Source organism: Hemicordylus capensis, chromosome 6, assembly GCF_027244095.1.
Source record: "Hemicordylus capensis ecotype Gifberg chromosome 6, rHemCap1.1.pri, whole genome shotgun sequence".
Lineage (NCBI taxonomy): Eukaryota > Metazoa > Chordata > Lepidosauria > Squamata > Cordylidae > Hemicordylus > Hemicordylus capensis.
Window position 1 is genome coordinate 125,956,376 of NC_069662.1, and position 25,390 is coordinate 125,981,765.

At 43.2% G+C, this 25,390-nt stretch overlaps 1 protein-coding gene across 7 annotated transcripts in view; it reads left to right on the plus strand.

Annotated features, from left to right (window-relative positions):
- The window catches only part of VWDE (von Willebrand factor D and EGF domains), a 100,110-nt gene extending 75,083 nt beyond the window's left edge, over positions 1-25,027 (plus strand). For 4 of the 7 annotated variants that reach the window (XM_053265568.1, XM_053265572.1, XM_053265574.1 and 1 more), the window contains 18 exons: positions 571-726; positions 2,196-2,300; positions 3,463-3,577; positions 5,549-5,799; positions 6,288-6,507; positions 6,935-7,072; positions 9,143-9,289; positions 11,018-11,689; positions 12,245-12,340; positions 12,425-12,520; positions 13,711-13,806; positions 16,308-16,403; positions 16,899-16,994; positions 18,763-18,858; positions 18,947-19,042; positions 21,652-21,747; positions 23,483-23,586; positions 23,687-25,027. In XM_053265568.1, coding sequence (XP_053121543.1) covers positions 571-726; positions 2,196-2,300; positions 3,463-3,577; positions 5,549-5,799; positions 6,288-6,507; positions 6,935-7,072; positions 9,143-9,289; positions 11,018-11,689; positions 12,245-12,340; positions 12,425-12,520; positions 13,711-13,806; positions 16,308-16,403; positions 16,899-16,994; positions 18,763-18,858; positions 18,947-19,042; positions 21,652-21,747; positions 23,483-23,586; positions 23,687-23,704 — 2,694 coding nt within the window. In that variant the 3' untranslated portion in view covers positions 23,705-25,027. The remainder of the gene's footprint in view (positions 1-570; positions 727-2,195; positions 2,301-3,462; positions 3,578-5,548; positions 5,800-6,287; positions 6,508-6,934; positions 7,073-9,142; positions 9,290-11,017; positions 11,690-12,244; positions 12,341-12,424; positions 12,521-13,710; positions 13,807-16,307; positions 16,404-16,898; positions 16,995-18,762; positions 18,859-18,946; positions 19,043-21,651; positions 21,748-23,482; positions 23,587-23,686) is intronic. The other 3 variants (XM_053265569.1, XM_053265570.1, XM_053265571.1) reach the window with 3 other exon arrangements.
- The last annotated feature ends 363 nt before the right edge of the window (positions 25,028-25,390 follow it).

Below are 25,390 nucleotides of genomic sequence, written 5' to 3' on the forward strand. Positions count from 1 at the left end.
GCTGCAGGAAGCCCTAGTAACGTTCTTGGAAGGCGCTCGTAGAATGCTGGGAAATGTAGTCTTTCCCAGAGCTTTCTCTATAGAGTACTATGGGGCAGCTTTGGAAAGGTCTACATTTCACAGCACTCCCTGTGAATCTTCTAAGATGCCATTGGGGCTTCCCACAGCTCTGCTTCCCTTTTCAAGCCCGCCCCCCCCCGCCCCGCCACCACTATGCACAGGACCACTCTGCATGGAGGTAAGCAATGGGAGCAGCCATCTCTCCATGGAGCCATGGACAATGCCTCATGATTCGGCTTTGACTCTTCAAAGCTGAATCTTTGCACAGGCCTAGCAATTAGTATCCGGCGCCTGGGATGAGGGGAAAGGTTCCATTCCCACGTTTCCGCAGCAGTATGGTCCTGATCCAAATTAGCACCCTTCCAACTAGATCCAGAGAGATCCAAGCAATCTGAACGATCCCAGAGTTCAGTCTAGTCAATAAACATTTCCCCGTTTTGTAAATATTGTACTGTGTGGTCTCCTTGTTTGTTATTTAATTAAGCTGGGCTTTTCTGTGCTTTAATTCAGTACAATGATAACAAATGGGTTCTTGGGGAATCTGTATTCATCCATGCTGCCTTCCACAACAGCAAGACTGTTGATTGCCAGCTTCCTACTGAAGGATCCCCGTCAGATGCTATGGATGAGATAGATGACAAACCCATTTCAAGGTGGCAGATCAAGGTAATCTCTACAGGTTTGTTTTATGTACGAGTCCAAAATGGATACATGTATTTGTTTTTAACAAATAAAAATACAGTGAACAGTGAAGCATAAAACCATTTAAAAATGGAAACATAGGCAATCTGAAAAAATTCATATGACCCAATAAAAAGATACACATTTTGGTATGATTATGATAAATTGATACTTAAAAGTTTTCTTTTAAAAAGAAGAATTTTGCAGTCCCTTCTGAAGAAATATAATGTAGGGCTCAATTTGTCCTCTTTTGAGAGATAATCCATGGAATAGGGGCCTCTACAGTAGACTCTCTGTTTTGTTAATACTATTGCTATTCTATGGGGCCTTTCACACGATTGTGCGGCAGGGTTAAGCCTACCTTCCCCACAGATGATCGCGGACTGGCCCCAGCCATGCCATGCTGCCACGCCCACAATGGGTGGCGTTCTGGAGGCCAGAGAAATCCCACAATGCACTGCATGACAAGCCAATGCATTGGGGGATTCCCCTAGTGGATGGGCACTCAAGGCACCTGTCTCTGCGTCAGTGCAAGGAACCCGCACTGACACACAATCCAGGAGCCTGGGTTAATGAAGCACTCGCTCCATTAACCCCGGCTAAAAGCCAGGCTTAAAAGCTGGGGCTTGCACCATGGCAGCACTGGGATCCATGTGGATCCCAGCAGTTCTCACAAGCTCTCACAAGCCTGGGCTTGGCTGCCTGTGAGAACAGCCTCTATGACTCATTTACAATGGAGTTAAATGATGGTACATGAAGTAAGGCCTTATTTGAAGACCTTCATGCAGGGGTCTCAGATTGCAGCTCTCCAGCTGTTGTTGGACACCCATCACCTCCTACCACAATGGCCAGTAGCCAGGGTTGATGGTAGCTGTAAGCCAACATCTGCAGAAGACTACAGCTGAACAACAACAACAATAATAATAATTAATAATGGATCATCAATAATATTTGTTAGCTGCCTCATAGAGAGAACAGGTTCTCTGCCTTAATGGCTGAGGGGACTCAGTAAACGGTGCCTCAAAGAAAGTGCCATAGTTCTCTACCACTGGGTAGAACACATTTTTTCACATGCAGAAGATCTCAGATTCACTCTATAAACTCTCCAGTTGGGATCTTGGAGTGTCAGGTTATGTAAATAATATTGGGCTAGATCAGGGCTGCTCAACTTTGGGCCCCCCAGAGATGTTGGCCTACAGTTCCCATAATCCCTGGCTATTAGCCACCATGGCTGGGGATTATGGGAGCTGTAGTTCAAAAGCAGTGGTGGGGGTGGGGCTAAGTTTAGCAGGCCTGGGCTAGATGAACCATTGGTTTGATGACAGCAGCATTCTATGTTTTAGGATATGCAAGGTCCTGACCCTTATGTGCTAATTTGCATGTAGCCAAATGCTCAATAATCCTGTTTTGGATGCTTGTCTCATTCATGGAACTTTTGCTGTGTATCTAAACAGATTTCTAATGATGGACTGACTTATAGCAACCCTAAAACAGTGACTTTGTTTGATGGAGCTTGTCAGATATGTGATCCACAGTTGGATGGATTATGCAGGTTAAAGGCAAGTGCTTCCTTCCTATTTTTTTTCTTTTGAACATTTGCAGCCTCATAGGTGCCAGAAAATAAATATAGTAGAGTTGTCACTGATTAAAGAAATATTAGCTGATTAATTGTAAACATTTTCACAGAGTAATCAATATATTAGTTGATTAAATCTATATACATTTGCATGTGGGTAATCAATAGTTTTGAAGAAAAACTACGCTTGATGTTGAATGTGTCAGTATGTCCTTAGAGGCTTGACTCATGAGGGGCAGCTGCATAAGGTCAGAGTTCAAATTGGAACTGCAGTGCAGAGGTAGGAGGCATTCAACGATCATACTGCATTCTAACCCAAAATCACTCACCACCCAGCTATTTAGATCCCAAAGTACCATTGTAGCTGCTGCAGGAAGGTGATATTTGGTGGAGCATTTTCAGACATCGGGCTTTACCATGAGTTCACTGCAAGGCTTTACTGTGAGTTTGAAGTTGCCCCAAAAAACCTGATGCCAAAAGTGGATTTTTTTTACCCCGGATAATAATCGGGCTACTTTCTAACACGCAATGAAAAACCCGGATCGTGTGTGGAGTGCTCCCCAATAGCTTTCAGGGACTTGGGGTAGATCTGGCACACCCTCCATTGTGGAGGAGATGCTAGCTAAAAGCCCTGTGTGAAAACGCTCGTGGGAAAACATGGAGGTAAAGTGTTAAATGCTTCTTACCTCAGTGAGTAGTCCCAGTCCGAATCATTGCCTTTTATTGCTGCTGCTACTTGTGAGTAAAGTCAAGCCTGTATCTGCACACTGACACATTTAATGTCAAATGTGGTATGCCCTTACTTTCTTGCTAGATGAGCCATGTACTATCACGGAAGAGGCTTCACTAGTATGGGAGAAAAGAAGGAATGTATACAGGAGAACCCCATTATTTGTGGTGGTTAAATTTCATGGGGGGGCCGCGGAGAGCTTTAGGTCATTTTAATGACTGCTGTCCAGGAAGTTTTTCTGTTGTGCTAACTGATGCTGTGCATTCTCTCTGAAGCATGCGTTCATCAGACAGAAAAAAACAATCATAACTAGCATTTCTTGTTATGATACTTCAGGATACATACATAAATATGTCTTGGGGAATATTTTAAAAAGCACTCTAAAGTCATAATGGATGTTGTTGTTTATGCTAAGGAGAAAACGTGCACCATAGATGGTCTGTGTTACGGCGAAGGCGACACAAATCCTAACAGTCCCTGCTTACTCTGCAGACCTGAGATATCAAAGCTAACTTGGTCAATTGCTCAAAGTAAGTTCTCATTAGATATGAAGCTCATCTGTTCAAATACTCTAAACTGATTAGTTTTTCAGAATGTACAGAGCACACACACTTTCCATATGTACACCAGTGTTTGCAGTCCAAGACTGCAGTCCTAAACACACTTTAGTAAGTGACTCAGTAGACTGAGTTTAGTCTTGGCCTGTTTTTAGAAGGTATTGTGTTGCCCCTGAAAGATCGGTTTCACAGTCTAGGGATGCTCCTAGATCCAGCTCTGTGGATGGAGGCCCAGGTGGTACCAATGGCACAGAGTGCCACTCACCAGCTTAGCCTGGTGTGACCTATCCTGGACAGAGACAGCCTGTCCATGGTTATCCACAGTGGGAACCTTACATATAGACTACTTCAAGGCAGCCTAGAGAAAGAACAAAGAGATGAAACCCTCAGATAATAGCCCTGCTGGCCCATCTAATCCAGCATCCTGTTTCACACAGCGGCCCACCAGATGCCGCTGGAAGCCTACAGGCAGGATTTGAGGGCATGCCCGCTCTCCTGCTGTTACTCCCCTGCAACTGGTACTCGGCGGCATCCTGCCTTTGAGGCTGGAGGTGGCCTATAGTCCTCCAACTAGTAGCCATTGATAGACCTCTCCTCCATGAATTCCATGCCTCATGGAATTCTTTACTGAGCCTGACACATTGCAGTTGATACATCCCTTTTCAAGGAGATTTACACATCCCACAGCGTAATATAGGCAGTGCCAGAGCCGCCCACACCGCTGTGAGACTCTGACATGTGACAGAACTGCTGCGCAAACTTCAGCAACTAGCTGACTCTTGTATGTTCTCAGGTCACAGGTTATTTCCATGGGAATAATGGAAGTAGGGCATGATGGGTGACTGCCCAAGCATCAGCAATGGTAGAACCATTGCAGAATTGCTGATTGTGCAAGCATCAGCAGTCCCAGCATTGTTCTCTTGCAGAGCAGCATTGCTACATGTGTTAGAGCCGCACAGGCAGGTCTGGCACCGCCTGTGTAATGTTGTGAGTATGTAAAATCAGTACATTTTTAAAAGACCCTGAAATGCTTTCCCAACCTGTGGTACTGCAAATGTTGTTGAACTACAGATGTTGCTGAACTCCTATCCTCTCCAGCTGTAACTTATCGTGGCTGAGGTTTATGGGCATTGTAGTTCAACAGCATCTGGAGTACCACAGATTGGGAACCCCTGCCTTAAAACCAAAAAGCTCACCACAGTTCAGCTACTGTTTGGGATACGTGTGACAGTAAGGGAGAGGAGTACCATGTACATTGCCTTGAACTCCTTGGATGAAGAATGAGATAAAAATGTAATAATAATAGTAACCTTCCCCTCAAATGAGGTCCTTCTCACCAGAGTCGGGTTGAGAGGTCAGTTTTGTCTCCCACCCTAATAGTGTCTCTGAGAGCAGGTGAAAAGAACATCATAAGAGCCCTGGTGGATCAGTCTGTCTAGTCCAGCATCTTGTTTCCCACAGTGGCCCGCCAGTTGCCTCTGGGGAGCCCACAGGCAATTGGTGAGGGCATGCCCTCTCTCCTGCTGTTGCTCCCCTGCAACTGGTATTCAGAGGCATCTTGCATCTGAGGTAGCCCATAGCCACCAGACTAGTAGCCATTGATAGGCCTGCCCTCTATGGATTTGTCTAGGTAGCCATATGTGTTCATGTTTTTACAAGTGGGGGCCACTTTGGCAAAAAATCTTCAGCGTGAGATCCTAGGAGACCATTAGTCAGGGAGCCGCCTTAGGTTCATTAGGAACTGCCATTGGCTCCCTGGCCTTGCAATGAAGAACACTGCCACGTGGGATTAAGTCAAGCACTGCAGTCGGAGCCACCTTATGGAGCTGGGCCCCTAATGGTGTCTGAGGCAAACTGAATGAGTGGGAAGGAGCAGCTCAGCAATGTGTTTGATTGCAGGCCTTTTTTCCTGTTCTTTAAGCACAATGCAACTCTTTGTTTCAGACAACCAGCCTCCTATCTTTCCAAACTTGCAAGAAAGGCTGCAAACATTTTACGGGGAGAATTTTGTGTATCAGTTCACAGCAGCAGATCCAGAAGGTTCTGCCATTGCCTTTTCACTGAGTGCTGGTCCCCCTGGTGCCAGCCTCTCTCCTGCTGGACTCCTGATATGGAAGGCAGTGTCCCCAAATACCCAGAAATTTACCTTTTCTGTGATGGATGACTGCAATGCTGAAGTCAAAGTTGTAATAGAGGTAATAACCGTTGTGCTCAAATATCCACACTAAAACCCTGCTAACTTGGCAAAGAGGCACCTTTTTAAAATGGTGATTCTCTTTATTTAACAGGGGGAGAGTAACTGGCCCTATTCACCCCCAGCACAGTACCTCCAGTGACTGTTGCTGGTGTCTATCTTACGTTTCTTTTAGATTGTGAGCCCTTTGGGGTCAGGGATCCATCTTATTTATTTGTTGTTTCTCTGTGTAAACCGCCCTGTACTATTTTTGGAAGGGTGGTATAGAAATTGGATTAATATATAGTATAATATAGTATAGTATAATATAATTGCTGTGATATAGTCAGAAATCCTTATTTTATTTTATTTTATTTTTATTTATTATTTAAAATATTTATACCCTTCCCCTGCAGTACACTACTGCTCGGGTTGGCTCACAATCCTTTACAAATGACATTTCTTGTGTTTGCAAGGAATAACCTGCTGTTCACTGGGTGTGTTTTGTAGGTCAGTGTGAAACCATGTGACTGTTTAAATGGCGGTTCTTGTGTGACAGATATCAATTTCCCACCTGGAAGTGGGAAATACCTCTGTGTCTGCTTGCTAGGATTTGAAGGTGACCTTTGTCAAGTGAACATTGATGACTGCGCATCCAACCCCTGTGGCCTCGGCAGATGCTTTGATGGAATAAGTAGCTTCTACTGTGAATGCACACCTGGGCTGCAGGGTGAATTGTCCCTTATTCCGATTTACATAGCAATAATTCAATTACATGCATGATTTCCGGAGTCAGTTACTGTGAAATGTACTTAAGCAGAACAAATATTTTCTAAGAATTTCTTACTGAGTTTTATCTTCACATACCCCTACCCAAGCCTGTTCAAACCAAAGGGCAAAATTTGGCCTTAAGCAGGTGGCATTTCTACTGGAAGCCAAAGTAAGAAATAAAAACAATGTACCTATAACAGGCCACAAGAAACCCAGATTTTGTTTGCTCCTAGCAAACCCAGGGTTCCACTCTGGGCAGCCATGTCTCTGTTTTCATAGTGTTAAAAAGATATTGGGGGCATGTTTTTCCTCTAAGCTTGTGTGGGGTAAAAATCAAAAATCAGAAAAGGCCTTCAGTGGGCCTGAATGTCTGTGTTTCTGTTTAGGTAGATATTGCCAAGAAGATATTGGTGAATGTAAATCCAGCCCCTGCTTCCCTGGAGTGGTCTGCTTCAATACTGTTGATTCCTATTATTGTGGTCCTTGTCCAGAAGGCTTATATGGAGATGGGAAAATGTGCTATGGTAAAAACTATTTCTTCTCCCCCCTGCCCCCACTTTTTATAAAAATGTAATCATTAATTCAAAGTGCTAATATTTTGTTTGTTGTACTAGGCATGCCCAAGTCCTTGTGCTTAATGTAGCTTTTTGGATACCAACCAGTGACCTAGCATAGCTAAGTCCCAGATGGGAACTTCCCAGCAACAGTTTTATTTTATTTTATTTTATTTATTTAAAAGATTTATTTGCTGCTTTCCCCAAAAGTATCCAAAGCGGCTTAAAACACTTCATTCAGACAATAAAACAATGGCACAACAATTTAGCAGTCACTAAAATGGAAGCTAAAGAGACTCAAGAGAGCGCATAAACACTAACCAAAGAGAGTCCACAAAAACGACTTGAAAAAGACAAGTCTTCCTTTTTTGGTGAGTGAAAAAGAGGAATAGTGAAGAGAAGGCACCACATGATATGGCTACCACATTTCTAGGGCCACTTCAAAGTGCAGGTGCTGACGTTGAGGGCCTTTAAACCCTGTGGAACTAGTATACCTTAAGGACGCCTTCTTTTAGTGCATTGCAATCAACAACAGAAGTCTGATTATCTGTCTCCCATCAGCTGGGAACACAAGATGGAGCTTTTTTGGTTGTGGCACTTAAACTGTGGAATATCCTCTCCAAATAAGCTGATCTAGCCTCTTGTTTACCTTTCTGTAAGCAGCAAGAGACACAGCTTTTTTTTTTTTTTTTACCCCAGGCATTTGGACTGGGGTGACTCATTCAGTTGCTGCTACTACTACTACGAATGTTTATATCCTGCTCTTCAACCAGAGTTCCCAAAGTGGTTTACATAGGACAATATTTAATACATAAATAAGATGGTCCCTCTGTCCCCAAAGGGTTCACAAAAGAAACATAGGGTGATGCTGTGCTGGGGTTGGGTAAGGCAACTGGTATTGTTGACTGCACTTTGTTTTACTCTGCAGTTGATTGTGTGTTTACTCATATTGTTTTTGTTTTATGTGGTTAGCTTAAGCTTCCTTGAGGGTTCCCACTCTGAAATAAACATGATTAAACAAATAAGAGGCACTAAGTAGCACTGGAGCTGAGTGCTACTGTCCTTCGCCTTATTCACGCATTATGGAAGTAGGGGCGCCACATGTAATTCCTGCATCCCTGAGAGCACACCAGCAAGCCCTGCTCATGATGTATGCTAACATCCACATCCTGCTCTCCATCCTTACTGCATTTGTTTGAAGACCCTGAGCTTGATATATCTCAGGGAGGATCTCTTGAGTGCAATGTTTGTCTCTTCAGACAAAATGCTGTAAACATAGGGGACAAGTGAAATTTCAGAGTGCATCATTGCATGTCGGAAGTGGGGTTCCAAAGTCTCAGGGCATGCTTTACTCTGGAACAATGGCTATGAGTAGAGAAATGCCTTAGCAGGGCTCCTGTTTTTGTGTGTGATTAACGCGGTGCCCCTTGCACTGATCCAGCCCAGCAATCAGCACATGGGTTGACACACAGATGACATCAAGCAGACAAAAGGGGTGGTGGCCTAAAGAAATAAGGCCTGTTTTCAGATGTACTGCTTTGTTGTTGGTGACTCCATCAGAGCACAGGTTACCTATGATATATCTAATTGTAGTCCTCACAGTACTACTCCCATGCCAGTTGCAGCCATAACAGCGGCATGGACAGCACAGCCACCACTGCGGTGGTAGCTCTATGTTGCTGCAGTAAGGAATGCCTCTTCATTGGAGACCCCCATGTTGTGATTCCTGGATTGTCGCCAGGAATGATATTTAGATGTTCCCTCAGAGTTAGAGGTATGCCATTGGACAATGTCTGTCTGAAATTGTTTTCTGTTAGGAGCAAATTCTAATTGCAGCCTCGTTTGTGTGGTTCATTCTTTTGCACACTTAGGACAGCAGAAGAATCTTTATGGCAGAAATTGGGATGACATACTGTCTGTAGTCTCTGGAAGGTTGAGCACTATAAAAAAATAAATAGATCCTGGTGGTTTGTATTGAGCACTTCAGTTATCTTTTGCTTGTTAGCCATTTAGCTGGGAGTCCTTTTATTTATGTTACAGCTGAAATGCAATCCACAAGCAAGCGCCCTTATCATCCTTTGTTTCCAGAAGATGACCATGAAGAAAATGGAACAAAAATTGGTGGAATCTTTAATATTGATCAAGGATACAGAATTTCTGATGCCCATACTGATCAAAATGTTTCTGGCAAGTAAAGATCTCAGGTTTATGTCCATATGCCTTTTTTTAGATGAAAGAGCAAAACAATAAATCATTATTATTGGGTTCCTTCCGATTTCTGACCTTCAAAATTCATCGAGTGGGGTCAGGCCTTCTCAGTTGTCACCCCTAGGTTGTGGAATGTGCTCCCCATCAATATAAAAGGCTTATCAAGCCTGGTCATCTTAAACACCCCAGCTGTTTTTGGACTACAAGTCCCACAATCTCCAGCCACAGTGGCCAGTAGCCAGAGATTATGAGAGTTTTGTAGGCCATCTGCAGAAGGGCTGAAGTTTAGCAGCCCTGGGTTTATTATCTTTGGAGGCTTTCAGGAGAGCCATAAAGCTTCATCTTTTTCAGCCTGGCTATTAATAATATTTAAGTGGTTTTAATGGTTTTTAAATGAGTTTTATGTTAATATTTTAACTAGGGTGTGTGTGTGTGTGATCAGCCCTGAACTGTTTTAGGATGGACAGTATACAAATGAAACAAACTAACAGATAAAATACCATAGAGCCCATTCAAAGAAATCTAGGGATGTCACTAGTTGATTAATTATATGATTTTAGTCAGTTAATAAATTTAGTCCTGGTTTGAACACTACATGATTGCAAACAAGGGCATGCATGTCCTACCTCCCATGGGGATGAGCCATAGCTCAGTGGTAGAGCATCTGCTTTGCATGCAGAAGGTCCCCGGTTCACTCCCTGAAATCTCCAGGTAGGGCTGGGAAAGGCTTCTGCCTCAAACCCTGGAGAATCTATGCCAGTCAAAATAGACAGTACTAAGCTAGAAGGACCAATGGTCTCATTTGATATGACAGCTTCCTATGCTCTTGTGTGTACCTGATGCAACATTCTGTGCTGTATACTCATGCAGAGGGGGTAGACCATTCAACTCCCCTTATGTAAAATTAGAACCAAGTTGTTAGGGGCAATTCAAACTTTGTCCTCACCCCCAATCCCCATAAGTATGCAGATTGCAGAACAGGTGGGTGGCATTTACATCTTTGTTCATAACTGTAGCGGGCAGGACCAACAGATGGTATAATCTGAACTGTCCCTCTATAATCTGAACAATCGTTCTATTTTTAAAAGCATGTTTTTGTTGTCTTTAGCTATTGGATGCATGTGTCTCAGTTTTACAATATGAAATCATTGCAAATAATATTTATATGACTGCTAAGGCAATCCTTTCTTGATGCCCATTCCATTGCTGAGGAATAACCAATATCTGTGCTTTGAACATCAAAAACTTCTTCAGACTGCAGTGCATTTAATTGTTGCAACACAAAAATGTATCCTTAATTTAACTGAAATCATCTGACCTAGATCCTTGCTCCTTTCTCAGCCTCTTTGCACCTTCCTTTGTTGCTAAGAGGCCAGAAATATCCCTTAACATAGCAGCTATCGTCCTTTGCCCTCATGCTAGAAATGACTAAATGCATAGTGTCAGAAGTGGAAATGATGTTCGAAATGTTAAGGGAAATTTGAGCATGCGAAAGGAAAATGTTCCTTCCCAACTCTGTTATTGAAATATGTTTGGGAGCTGTTGGCCAGATTTAACTTTAAGCAGTGTATTAGTAGCAGTAATTATGATTTCTGATCAAGAAAGAAGGCAATGGTTTTTACTTAGACTGTTTTTACTTACTTAGAAATAGCCCCTTCACAATGTAAATCTCATCCTAATGTTTTTGCTGGTTTTGTTGTTTGGTAGGTTTCCTACAGCGTTCAACTGCTAAAGTTTCAGACACCACAAGCTTTCCTTCTAGTCCTATAGATGGTCCCAAAGGTGTTATTCATGCAGAAATAGCCAACAGCACTCCATCAACGTCTCCAGCCAAAACAACTGTATCTTCAAAGCTACTCATCTCACAGAGAACAGCTTTTAGAAAACCTATTAGTAGTGGATACCCTGATTACGCATTTGGTGTCAATACTGTAAACATCCATTCTGGTGAGGCAAGGAAGAGCTCTGCAATAAATTCCACACTGGACACATCATTTAAGAATAACACAATATCTCCTGGGAAGACAACTACGATGCATTACCAGACCTATTCTCCCCTAGAGGCCAACATAACACTAAGCAGTAAAACAAACAGAATCAATAGGACACTACTAACAAACGAAGGAAGGGGTGATGGAAAATTTCAGAGCCAATTTGACAAGCGTAAAGATAATGCTTTACAATCTACCTTTGAGAGATTATCTGTGCCAACCAAAGAATTCGGAAAAGATCAAAAATCAGACATAGCAGTCCCACGGCTAGTAACCTGTGCCAATTCACCCTGTTTTTCTGGGGTTCCTTGTGAACCAAATGAAGAGGGAAGCTTCAGGTGCGGTCGTTGTCCTTTTGGTTATTATGGAGATGGTATCATTTGTCGAGGTATGGATACCTACAATAACACATGTCTTAAAATGAACAATTTTGATTAACACGTTTGCCTAACTTTTATGATACAGTACAGAGATGCAGCTTGCAAACTTCATGCAGCTCCTAAAGAAAATTTATGCATCTCTCTGATTCACATAATAACCTTGAGATTTTATTTTTATGAAAACGCAATCCCAAAAATGTTATGGCATTGTGGAGCCCCCTTAAGGTCTGTTATCTGTTGAATGTCTACTGAGGTTCATCTAGCTCAGTATTGTCTACACTGACTGACAACAGCTCTCCAAGGTTTCAGGCAAGGCTTCATGCAAATAAGATACTACTGGGTCCCCCTCCCCGCCCCCGGTTATGTTTAACTAGCTGTACGGCACTGATCAAGTAATTTACTAGAATCCTTATTCTGTGTGCCTTCAAACAATCTTGTGAAATAGGGTTACTGTTGTTTACAACTGGAATGCTGAGAGCAACTGCACAATCTGTTGATTCTGTGCACTTTGTACTGCATATAGACTGGCTGCTGATTTTGGTTTCCCCCTGAGTTTCTTACAGCGATATGCAGGCATACATGTGGTAAAACCATGGAATGTGTGGCACCCAATACCTGTAGATGTAAGCCTGGGTACTCTGGACGGAGCTGTCAGGCTGGTAAGTACCATAAGCTATATCCACCCTCTGCAACTGATCATCCTAAATCATACATCTTAAGAATTTTACGTTGGATTTATACAGCTGTGTGTCGACCAGATTGCAAAAACCATGGGAAATGCATCAGACCTAATGTATGTGAATGTCTCCCAGGATTCAGTGGTTCTATCTGCGATCAAGGTAACTGAACTGCCTCCTTAATATTGAGGAAGACTCCTCCAAATGTGTATTGAATTGCTGTGGATATCTGTCTTCAGGTGTCTGTTCCAGTTTCACATTTCACATGATTCCCATGGAGCGTGTTGTATGAACTCAAATGTTCTTGCCAATCCCAGATCCACACCACAAACACCTGACATTTAACTGGGATTGACAAAATGAGTTCAGAACAAAGATGAATGATCCCAGTAAAATGTCAGCTGCTTGCTGCATGGATCTGAAATAGACAAAAATCCTCCGTTCACACGACAGACTCCATGGGAGCACACGTAGCTCAGAGATCTCAGATTTTCCAGTAAGTGGACATAGTTTTGGTCATAGGAACTGGCCCTCTGTACATTTCTTAGCATGTTCACCCTTGTTTTTGGAGCCGTTGAAAAGTATATAAAAGACGAACATCGTTGATGGGTATTTTCCTCTATTTCTTTCTTGCCTTTGTTCTGCCATGGAACTTAAAGCAGTGTACAGTCCCACACCCAGGAACTGATCAGACACAGACTTGCTTAGTTTCTGCAAGGCTGCTGCATCATGTTACTGAAGGGCACAATATTCAATGGAACATGCTCCCCACCAGTGTTCCCTCTAACAGGGAATCCCAGATGTTTTTGACTACAGCTCCCAGCATCCCCAGCTGTGATGGCCTTTGGCTGGGAATTATGGGAGTTGTAGTCAACAACATCTGGGATTCCCTGTTAGAGGGAATGCTGCTCCCCCATCTCCCCGCTGCACTTTAATTTTGAAGAGCATAAATCGTAAATCTTCCAGCGAACACATTTACTGCCAAGATACTTAAGACATGACCTAAGTTAGTCAGTTTCTAAATTGAACTGAATTTTGTTCTCTGATATAGATCTGTGACTTCAGTGGAAAACCATGGCCTGAGTTCAGTGCTAACATTTTTCGGTGTTGTCACTGTTGCTTTCATCACAGACATGCCCCCACATAACCATGTTTCTGTTTGTTCCATGCTAAGATATAGAATGGAACTTGGTCTTTTCTCTTCTCATTTTTCCAAGGAACAGCTGCCATTATTTTGTTTAAAAGACAGCTGTTTCAAATTGTTTGTGTAGAATAGGCTCTAGAAGCCTTACTTGTTTAAAGCTCTGATTTGAATGGATGTTTGGAGCTCATCTCTAATTTTGCCCCTGCAGTACATTGTGATCCACCTTGCCAACATGGGGGGACGTGTTTGACTAGAAACCTTTGCACTTGTCCATATGGTTTTGTGGGTCCACGGTGTGAAACAAGTAAGTAATTTCAGATGTGAACATTAGATGAAGCATCCCTGTTGTACCAAAATGCACACAGGTAAGTGGTATTCTGCATTTCTGATGTCCGATATCAACTGCTGCAGAAGTTGCCATGTTGTTGTTTTTATTGATGAGCTGAACCTTTTGATGAATCTGCTACAAATAAATGCTAGCAACAAATGACTAGCTTTAGTATTGTTTCTTCTGTGATCAGGCAAAACTAAATTTAGCTGACTAATCTAACTGGCAGTTAGCTTAGTTGTGTTGGTCTTAGATACTTCAAGTATACCCAAGAACTTGAGATTCCTGCTGAAAAGTCCTTTAGTTAAGCTGAGCTATACAACTGGAATATGCTCCATTTCCTTTTCTCTAATGTTCTATCTCTCCTCGTTGCCTTTGGGATTCTTAAGGTACTTTAAACATATGTATATTTATATCTAGCCCCATTTCAGTATTTGTGGCTCATGTGAACCAGTTATCTTCATGACACCGACTGACATACTGTGCAGCAAAATGAACATAAGAAGAGCCTTGCTGCCTCAGACTGAAGGTCTATCTAGTCCAGCACCCTCTTTCACACAGTGGCCCACCAGATGCCTTTGGGAAGCCACACGACCAGGAGCTGAAGGCATGCTCCTTCTTCTGCCACTGCCCCTCTGCAACTGGTATTTAGAGGCACCCTGCCTGTGAACTTGGAGGTAGCCTATAGCCGATTTTCTCCCATCGTGAGAACCACTGGGCTCGGCTGCGAGCCCGGTGGTTCTTTGGGTCACCCGCTTAAGTAGCCCTGCCCTTAACCCAGAAGGATACTATGGTCGATAGTATTGAAAGCTGCTGAGAGATTCAAAAGGACCAACAGTTACACTTCCTCCATTGAGTCCTAATTGGAGACCATCCATCAGGCTGACCAAGGCAGTCTCCACCCTGTAGCCCACTCCAAAACCAGTTTGAAATGGGTCTAGATAATCAGTTTCTTCCAAGACCGCCAGGAGCTGGGAGGCCACCACCTTCTCAATCACCTTAACCAACCATGGGAGGTTGGAGATAGGCCTGTAGTTATTAAACTCTGAGGGATCCAAGATAGGCTTCTTAAGAATATGTCTAATAATTGTCTCTTTTAAGCAAGGGGGTATCCTGCCCTCTCTCAGAGAGGCATTAATATTTGCCACCAGGCCCTCCACAACAACCTCCCTGCCAGATAGTGTAAGCCACGTCGGGGTGATTGTTTCCACTGCTGCTGCTTGTATTTTGTACTGTTTTTATGTGTGTGTGTTAATTTTTTTTTAAATCAGATTTGTTTTTATATTTTTTATCTCAATATTTTAATGTGTCTTTTTTATAATCTTGTTTTTAATTTAATTGTGAGCCGCCTTGGGATTTTCTTAATGAAAGGTGGGGTATAAATTTAACAATAAATAAATAAATAGAGGGAAAATGATGTCCCAGAATAGAATGGTTCACAAATCTTTTCAGACTCCATATAAAAAGCCGATTACTTGTGATGGTGGTAAAGAAATAGCACCAATAGCATATTTCTTTATTGCCTATGTGTGTGGTGTAGTGGTTAGAGTGCTGGACTAGGACTGGGGAGACCCGAGTTCAAATTCCCATTCAGCCATGAAAACTAGCTGGGTGACCTTGGGCCAGTCACTTCTCTCTCAGCCTAACCTACTTCACAGGGTTGTTGTGAAAGAGAAACTCAAGTATGTAGTACACCGCTCTGGGCTCCTTGGAGGAAGAGCAGGATATAAATGTAAAAATAATAAAATAAAATAATAATAAATCACAATTATAAAGGAAGATACTGGCTTAGGATACCATCCAGCATATCAATTGATAAGAAAGGTATTATGCCACCATCACAGTGACTGGTGATGTATATGCCACTCTTCCATCAACACCAGCAGGAAGTAAACATATTTTTGTCATGGCATGTGCTGCAGTAGCTTAACTATTAAACTATCATATGGCTTGGTCATATATGTAAGCCGGGCAGACGTTAACAACACAAAACTACTGCCAGAAACCCATATGTGTCTCAGACCTGCCCACAGTAGTATATGAAATGAGCTTCTCCTGTCCCTAAATTACAGCAGAATTTTGAGAAATGTAAAGGTGGGAAATAAAATTCAGGAATCTTTCAGTCTGGAAGGGACTGTTGTTAGCATGTGATGATTATTTAGCACGATGCGATAATCTGTGTGTCCTTTTTAAAAACTTTCCCTGCTGTAGGAAAGTACCTGAAATGTCGTTCATTTTTTTGAGATAATCTGTTTCCAGGCTCTTTCTTTTAGCACTGAAATCGAATTCATCTTGCATACATGTTGATAACTTGTGAACTAATTCTTGTTTTGGAAATTCATAGGATAAGAGCATACTTGGACAAAAGCTGTGAAATTATTTAGTTGCATTCCATCTGTAAAACATGGCAGCCTCTTTTCTATACTGGCTTTTAAGTGTGTGTGGTTTCCCCCCCCCTCTCTCTCCCCTTTACACAGTGGTTTGCAACAGGCACTGTGAAAATGGCGGTGAATGTCTTACCCCAGATGTTTGCCAGTGCAGAGCTGGCTGGTATGGACCCACATGTAGTACAGGTAAAAAACATCCCCGAGAGGAAATTGCTTTGCAATCGAACCATGTGCACATTGTCACAAAAACAACTTGGGGAAAAATGAAATCAGCAATGGTGAAATTATAATGTCAAGCTTTGACATTCTGAGAAAAAAATGGGAATATTAAGCTTATCAAGAAATTCAGAAATCCTCTGATGGATTTTCTGATCAATAAAGTCTTTCATAAAGTGCTTTACCTTACTGCTAGACTTTGAAGTACCAGAAATCTGATATTAACACAGAGGGTGGGTGGGGTGGAAGGGGCTGACTTCTGTAGGAACTTCATTGGTAGAGCTCTGCTCAGAATTGCTGTGTGAAATACCAGTCATTGGATTTATTGCTTTCAAGGTCACATTTATTGTCTGCTCCTATAACTATATACAAGTGGTTAATTATACTTATGGTACAGTGTAATACATTTTGTTGAATAGTCTTGATGGGTACAAATAGTAATAATATCTTCCTCTTTGTTTTCAGCGGTCTGTGACCCAGTCTGCCTGAATGGTGGATTCTGTATTAAGCCAAATATTTGCCTTTGTCCGAATGGATTTTTTGGTGCTAAATGTCAGAATGGTAAATATTTTAGACTCAGTCTTTAGAAACAAAAACATAGTCACGAAGCGGGTGAGATTCCTTCTATGTTAAGTGGAAAAACATTGATGCTTAGATCATAGAGTGGTTAAGATATAACCCCTATTCAAGCATTATGCTGTATGAGTGTATGGAGGTCTGTACATAGGAACATAGGAATCTGCCATATACTGAGTCAGACCATTGGTCTATCTAGCTCAGAATTGTCTTCACAGACTTGCAGCGGCTTCTCCAAGGTTGCAGGCAGGAATCTCTCTCAGCCCTATCTTGGAGAAGCCAGGGAGGGAACTTGAAACCTTCTGCTCTTCCCAGAGCGGCTTCATCCCCTGAGGGGAATATCTTGCAGTGCTCACACATCAAGTCTCCCATTCATATGCAACCAGGGCAGACCCTGCTTAGCTATGGGGACAAGTCATGCTTGCTACCACAAGACCAGCTCTCCTCTCCTGTATACTTGTCTGTGTGAAGGACAGTACCTGTGTTCATGTTAAAAGTGAATCTGGGTACAGCCTCCCAAATGCATGGTAAAGAGAGGAAGTATACTGCTGTACCCATGTTCAGCATCACATGTGATGACTATACAGTTTTGTATCTGTGTACACTATACACATATACGAGTATTGAATATAGCATGAATAGGGCTTTCATTGTTTAAAGATGCTTTGTCTCTTCTACTCCATCTCAAATTTTTAAAAAAGACAGTGGATACAGTGAGAACTGTGCTTGTTGTAAACAAACTGAGAATCTTGGAATGAAGGACTTGCCAAAGTCCTTTCTAGAAGCTGATAGAAAGTGATTTGGTGCCACTGCTGACTGAACACTTTTCTGCTCTGGCCTGATGGTTGGGGTTGGGTTAGAAGATCTCCCTGCAATGTTGGCACAACCAAACAAGTTGAAGGATCAGTTTGCTAGCCAATGCACCATCACGAGCAGAAAGGACATTTTTCCTAGTGCACCCCAATAAAGGCCAGTCACGGCAGAGTGGATTCCCAGGGCAGGGCCGAATCTGTAAATGGCTTGCATCTATGTTGCTCTCTATTACACATTGGTCTCTTTATGCAGTATGGCTGCCAGCTCCAAGCTACTGTTCTCTTGGCTGTAGCTTAGTGGTATAGCACACACTTTCCAGGTAGAGTGCTCCAGGTTGATCCCTGGCATCTTCAGACCCCTGTCTGGAACTCTGGAGAGCTGCTGCCAGTCAGTGCCGACAGTGCTGAGCTAGATGGACCAATGCTCTGACTCGATATAAGGCAGCTTCCTATGTAAGTTTGTGCTGGAAAGATGGGCATTACATTGCACTTCTAAGACAAGTATCTCTGAAGGTCCTTATGGCAAAATTCACCTGTTTTTGTAGTCTGTGAAGTAAATTTGTGCATGAATATGCCGTACGTGTTATGTATGAATGGAATGCATGTGCCCATGCATATATGTGCATGGACTAACAAGATGAGACACACCACCTCCAAGCCCATTAATTTAAAAAAAGACATTGTGCTGCTATTTCTCTACACATAGATTTTCATTCCCTTGCTGATGGGGGGTTACTATGCTTAAATATCGACAGCCGGTTGTGGAGATTGGAAAGCAGTAGCTCTTCTCAGTAGGAACCTGGACTGAATTGATTAGTCCCGACCCTCAAACTCATCCTTGCATAAAGAACAAATGCTGTTAAAAGGGAAGCAAAACATGATCCACTCCTGTACCGTGTCATGCTTGAGCCTGTACATTATTTCTCTCTCTTTATCTTTAGCCATCTGCAGCCCTCCCTGTAAGAATGGTGGTCACTGTATGAGAAATAATGTTTGTACCTGTCCAGAGGGCTACATCGGCAGAAGATGTGAAAAAAGTAAGGCTTCTTTCAAGATGCTGGCTTAGGAAACCGTGTCTGCTTTATGACACACACTGAGTCATGTCTTAATGCTCACTGCTTTCAGGTATCTGTGACCCAGTGTGCATGAACGGAGGCAGATGCGTGGGCCCAAACGTTTGCTCTTGCTCATCGGGATGGAGAGGGAAAAGATGCAACACTCGTGCGTATTTCTCTCAGCACCTCAAAACATAAAAACGGAAGCCTGTGGCTAAATTGGGTATATAAAAAGCGCTTTGTCGAAGCTACAGCAATAAGCAGCATTTAATTTACATTCAGCTGTAATTAGAGGGCATCTTTCCTGAGCTGCTTAATGTGTGACCCTCAGGGCTTTCCTGTCTAAATGATGGAAGCAGGTCATACCTCCTGTTTCGAAATAGCATTTGTAGAGTTCCTCTTTCATCGCAGTGCTTAAGCATGCAAGCTTTGGACGCTCTGCTCAGTATCTCTCTGGCACAGCAGGCTTCCTTGAGAGCCTTTCTGAACAGCCTGCACAGTTCCGAGACCAGTTTTCATCTTCCATACAAAGAACGTCAGGCTTTATTACACGAATATAAATGAGATCAAAATCAGGCTGTACTGATTTCATAGATAAAGGCCAGCATGCATCTTTTCCAGGGTGGAGGGTAGGGTTGGTAAAAAAATCCCCACAGAAAAATAACAGAGCAACCTTCCTCATCCCTATGCTAGCATGAGCTGAGGAATATCCCTGCCAGCAGAGTGTCTCATTTTATTGACTACATTTATGCCCTGCTCTTCCTCCAAGGAGCCCAGAATGGTGTACATGGTTATATTTATCCTCAGAGCCTAACCTACTGTGAGGTAGGTTAGGCTGAGAGATAAGTGACTGGCCCAGAGTCACCCAGTGAGTTTCATGGCCAAGTAGGGATTTGAACTCGGATCTCTCCAGTCCTAGTCCAGCTTTCTAACCACTACAACACACTGGCTCTCTTGTCCTGGTTGCCGGCAAGGCGAGGCATAGCCTGTCCTCCCAACATTGGAGAGGTCCAAGAGAGCAAGCTGAGTTGCCCCCATTCAGAGGTAGAGTGAGCCCTTAAGTACCCCTGAGCTCAGACTACTGCTCATGGAGAGGCCTCTCTGCCTGGAGAGTGCAAGCCTGAAAGGGGCAGCCTTCTGGATTGGTCCTGGCGCACCCAGGAGAATTGCCCGGCCGCGGCGGGCCCGGCTGTGCCCGCGGGCCAGCTAGAGGCACAGATGCTGTGCCCGGGCCCACTAGTTGTTGTTGTTTGTTAAAAAATTTATACCGCCCTTCCAAAATGCTCAGGGTGGTTTACATTAAAATACCATTAAAATCAGTTAACAAAACAAAAATTATAAACTACATAAAATAATAATTAACAATTAAAACATCATAAAACACCAATTAAATAGCCAAAACCATTTAAAAACAAGTTTTAAAAAGCTGAGAAAGCTTGGTTAAAGAGATGCATTTTCAGTAGTTTCTTAAAAATTGCCAGAGATGGGGAGGATCATATCTCAGCAGGGAGCACATTCCACAATCTCGGGGCAGAAGCTGAGAAGGCCCGTCTCTGTGTAGCCACCAAATGAGTTGGCGGCAACTGGAGACGGACTTCCTCAGATGACCTCAATGGGCGGTGGGGCTTGTACTGAAGAAGACGTTCTCTTAAATACCTAGGGCCTAAGTCGTTTAGGGCTTTGTAAGTTATGACTAGCACTTTGTATTTTGCCCGGAAACCTATTGGCAGCCAGTGTAGCTCCATCAACAGAGGAGTAACGTGGTCTCTCCAAGATGACCCAGAGACCAACCTGGCTGCCGCATTCTGAACCAACTGAAGTTTCCGGACTACGTACAAAGGCAGCCCCACATAGAGCGCATTACAGAAGTCCAGTCTGGAGGTTACCAACAAATGTACCACTGTTTTGAGGTCATTGATCTCAAGAAACAGGTGCAGCTAGCGTTATCAGCCGAAGCTGATAGAAAGCACCCCTGGCCACTGCCTCAACTTGAGAAACCAGGGAGAGGTATTAATCCAGAAGTACTCCAAGACTGCAAACCTGTTCCTTTTGGGGAAGTGTGACCCCATCTAGAACAGGCAGATCAAAATCGTCTCTAGAGTTCTGACCCCGCACAATAAGTACCTCCATCTTATCTGGATTCAGCTTCAGTTTATTCTCCTTCATCCAGCCCATTACTGCTTCCAGGCAGGCATTTAGGGAGGATATGCCAACTCCTGAAGAGGTTGACATGGAGAAATAGATCTGGGTGTCATCAGCATACTGGTAACACCCAGCTCCAAATCCCCTGATGATCTGTCCCAGCGGTTTCATGTAGATGTTAAAAAGCATTGGAGAAAGTTTGGAGCCTTGAGGGACACCATACTTAAGCTCAGATTTTGAAGAACAACAATCTCCAATCGACACCATCTGAAATCTGTCTGAGAGGTAGGAGCGGAACCACTGTAAAACAGTGCCTCCCACCCCAACATTCTCAGACGTTGCAGAAGGATACTATGGTCGATAGTATCGAAAGCTCCCGAGAGATCCAAAAGGACCAACAGAGTCACACTTCCTCTGTCAATTCCCAATGGGAGATTATCCATCAGGCCGACCAAGGCAGTCTCCACCCCATAGCCCGCCCAAAAACCAGTTTGAAATGGGTCTAGATAATCAGTTTCATCCAAGACCGACTGGAGCTGAGAGGCCACCACCCTCTCAATTATCTTGCCCAACCATGGGAGATTGGAAAGTGGGGCATTCATCATTTCCTGAATGTGTGTTTGTCTCACACAGCTATATGCCTTCAGAAGTGCAAGAACGGAGGAGAATGTATTGGACCAAGTACTTGCCATTGTCCTCCAGGGTGGGAAGGAGTCCAGTGTCAAACACGTGAGTCGGACATTATTTATTTATTGTTAAATTTGTATACTGCCTTTCATTAAAACCATCCCAAGGCGGTTTACACAAAAATTAAAACAAGACTATAAAAAAATGACACAATTAAAATATTAAGCTAAAATATAAAACAAATCTGACAAAAGTTTTAAAATACAAGCATAAAAACTGTATAAAATACAAAGAAGCAGAAGTAGATACAATCATATAAAAGCCTGGGTAAAAATCCAAGATTTAACACCCTTTCTAAAAACTGTGATGGAGACTGAGGAGCGAATAGCCACTGGGAAAGCATTCCAGACTCTGGAGGCAGCAACAGAGAAGGCCCTGTCCCGCGTGCATGACAACCAAGCCTCCTTTATTGTCAGCACCTGGAGCAGAGCCCCCTCAGATGCCCCCTCAAGCGGGCAGCAACCCTTGGGAGCAGGTGGTCCCTCAGGTATCCCGGGCCCAAACTGTTAAGGGCTTTAAAGGTCAAAACCAGCACCTTGAATTGGACCCGGAAACAAACTGGTAACCAGTGCAGCTCTTTCAAAATGGGTCTAATGTGATCCCAACAGGCAGCTCCAGATAAAACCCTAGCTGCTACATTTAACAGTTTTAAAAGTTGTATTCATTCAGCATGCGCTGATCAGTGCTGGAGATGTGATAATGTATGATTGGAAAAACTGATGTTTCTGCTAGAGCTTTCATTCCGTCATATCCAGAGACATACATGAAGTGGTCTCTCCTGATAAATGGGCATCCACAAATTCAGGCCTAGTTCACTAGCCAGCCATTCCTTGTGGTTGCCGCCAGTCCCTTCTCTTCCCTCAGATCATTTTCTGCCACAAAGGCAGAGAGAGGACTTAGGAGAGAAACAGGTCTTTTGTCATTTGACACTGGAATGTGAAGAAGATAAGAAACAGGGAGAAGTCTCTCCTACTGCTCAGAAGGGATTCCTGCTGTTTCTTACCTGTCAAAAATGGCATTGGAAATGAGACTTCTGGTGAGAAGATCTGTGTGGTGTCCTGCTCGCCAGAGGGCTGAGTGTACTCGCCACTGGTGAGCTGTCAAGTGGATTTGTAGATGCTAGTTAACATTGAAAAACATTACTGAAGAAGGTTGGGGGGAAATCAAAAGTTGATTTCATACCTATCAGATATGATGCTCTTTTACTCACCTTCCATTCATCCTTGGATAACCAACTATATATGCAAACGTAGCCATGGTGGTTATCTGTTTTAGGCAAAGTTCTCAGTTCCATAAAGAAATCCAGTGACCTATGAATGTCCAAGAAAGTCAGCATAGGGTTTGGCTGAAATACCCAGGAATTGCTTTCCTGTTTAGACAGGACTTTAAAAAAAAAAAATTAGAATAGAGTAACACTTCTTGAATCTTGATGGTTAAACTGGTTTTGATACAGCACTTAAACAACTGAAGTGGAGTGGCCCAGTTTGTGGTGTGTTCTGCGCAGCCACATCACCTTGAAGCTTTTGCTTTATTGCCGTGTAGATGTATCTGTCTTAGGGACCATCTACACAGTTGAAGCAATGCTTTCTGACCTCAAATAATCAGATAGTTCCTTGCACTACTAGGTATATTCCCATGTGGCTTTCTGGGTTGTGGTATGTAAGCATGCACCTGTGCACTTGGAGATTATTACAGAATAATTAGAGCCTCTTTTCTTTAAAGGGAGAGATGTGTTGTTTGTTTGTAAGTCCAACACCTGCACGTTTGTGTGTTTCAGCTCTGTGCAGCCAAAAATGTCTCTATGGAGGTACATGTATACGGCCTAATGTGTGCGCCTGTCGTCCTGGCTACACTGGAGTCATTTGTGGGGGGAAAGTGCAGGTAATGATAGTACAGATGCTCAATGCTTTCAGAAGGTGAGAGAGAGTGGGAAGAATTAGATTGTGTTCTAATCCTCCTGGCTTTCTGCTTTTGTTTCAAGGTACGACGTCGTGCTTGAAGCGCAAATATCTGGACCACATAATTATGCTGCCTGGACTACAAGGTTCTTGGATGTAGAGGGGTTCTCTGAAGGCACCATTACTTAAAGGGCACAATTCCATCCCTTCCGAGTGCAGAGTACAGAGATGCTCCACATAGGCACATATTGCAGTTCTTCCCTTCCCTACCATGCTGGCCGGATATAGGGCACAACCCAGGCATTCTTCAGCCTGCCCAACCATTGACATTAAGCAGAACCTCTCCTGAAGCTCACTTATAAGCATCCAGTGGCTTGTTCCTCCCTAGATTCACGCTACACTGACTCTTTGCAACAGGAGCAGTGTAGCATCACATGCAAGAGTCCAGGGAAACTGAGCTGTTGAATGCTTCTAGGTGAGGTGCAGGTGGGCCTTTAGCTTATTATGAATGGCTGAGTGGGTTGCAGAGTGTACAAGGTCTGACGGGTGGGGAATAGAAGGTCCACAGCAAGTTCTTTTGCAAGGCCTACCACACCCTCACCTCCCCCCAACTCTGGGCCAGCAGAAGGGGGTGGATCACTTCCAGAGTTTGTTACTGTATTTACCCAAATAGAAGTTGACCCAGAATTTAAGATGACACACACACACACCTTTAAAATGGAGGTTAAATACAGGTTATACCTGTATTTACCCAAAAGGAACAGCCCTCTGAATTTTAAGACAACTCCCCAGTTTCCAATATCAAAGAACCAGGAGAAAAACTAGTCTTGGGTTCAGGTAAATACAGTAAAACAAAGGAACCAATAACATCCCAGTGTTATTTAAAAACCAAGGAGATTAATTTTTGCAGAACTGTGGTAGCTGAAATACTAACAACCAAAGCCAAGTACATCACAATATGTCTTTGATTTATTTTTCTTGCTACCTCAGAGCTAGAAACCAAAGCTTTTTAATTTTTAATTTTTATATTGAACTTTCGAGACAGAGGATTCATATTCCTGATCTATATTTAGATGGTGATAAGGGAAGATTTAGAAAAGAAGCCAGCACATGATATGGTTTGGGATCCTTTCTTGTAAGTCGTCAGGTGTCTCTCATAGTTGAAGCATGGAATGTGATACCTGTATGGCTTGCAAATGATGCATTGTTGCCTCTTAACCAATCTGTTTATTATAACAGTTGGGGAAAGCGTTGGATCCTACCCCTCAGTCCAAAAGTCATCTGAATTTCAAACTCTGAAGCAGTTAGGCGTTTACTTATGTATAACATGCCCACATCATAAATCTGCACTGTGAGCAAGTAGAATTCCATAAATGTAAGCAATGGACTTTTTTTGCTGAGGCTGGAAATTAAAGATGAAACAAACCAAACCTGGGTCTCCTGAAGCCTATGTAAATGCTCAAAATTCTGTGGGGCCTTGTGTGCCGTATGAACTGTGACCATTGCAAACTCACATGAGCAAGTTTTGGGGCCTTCCTGGCAAGCTGGGAGGTGCTGGCTGGCTCCCATTAAATTTTTTTGCAGGGATGGCCCTGAGGCAACCAGCCATGATGGAAGGTGAGGTGACTGCCTCAAGCAGCACGTGAGCCATGGGGCAGCAAGTGTGGGCATCCTGCCCCACCCCACATGGTTGTCATCTCACCTGCCTACCACTGCGGCCACCACTTCCTGGCTCCTCACTGCTCCACCAACCTCCCTTCCTGTCCGCCCCCTCTTATGCCCCAGCC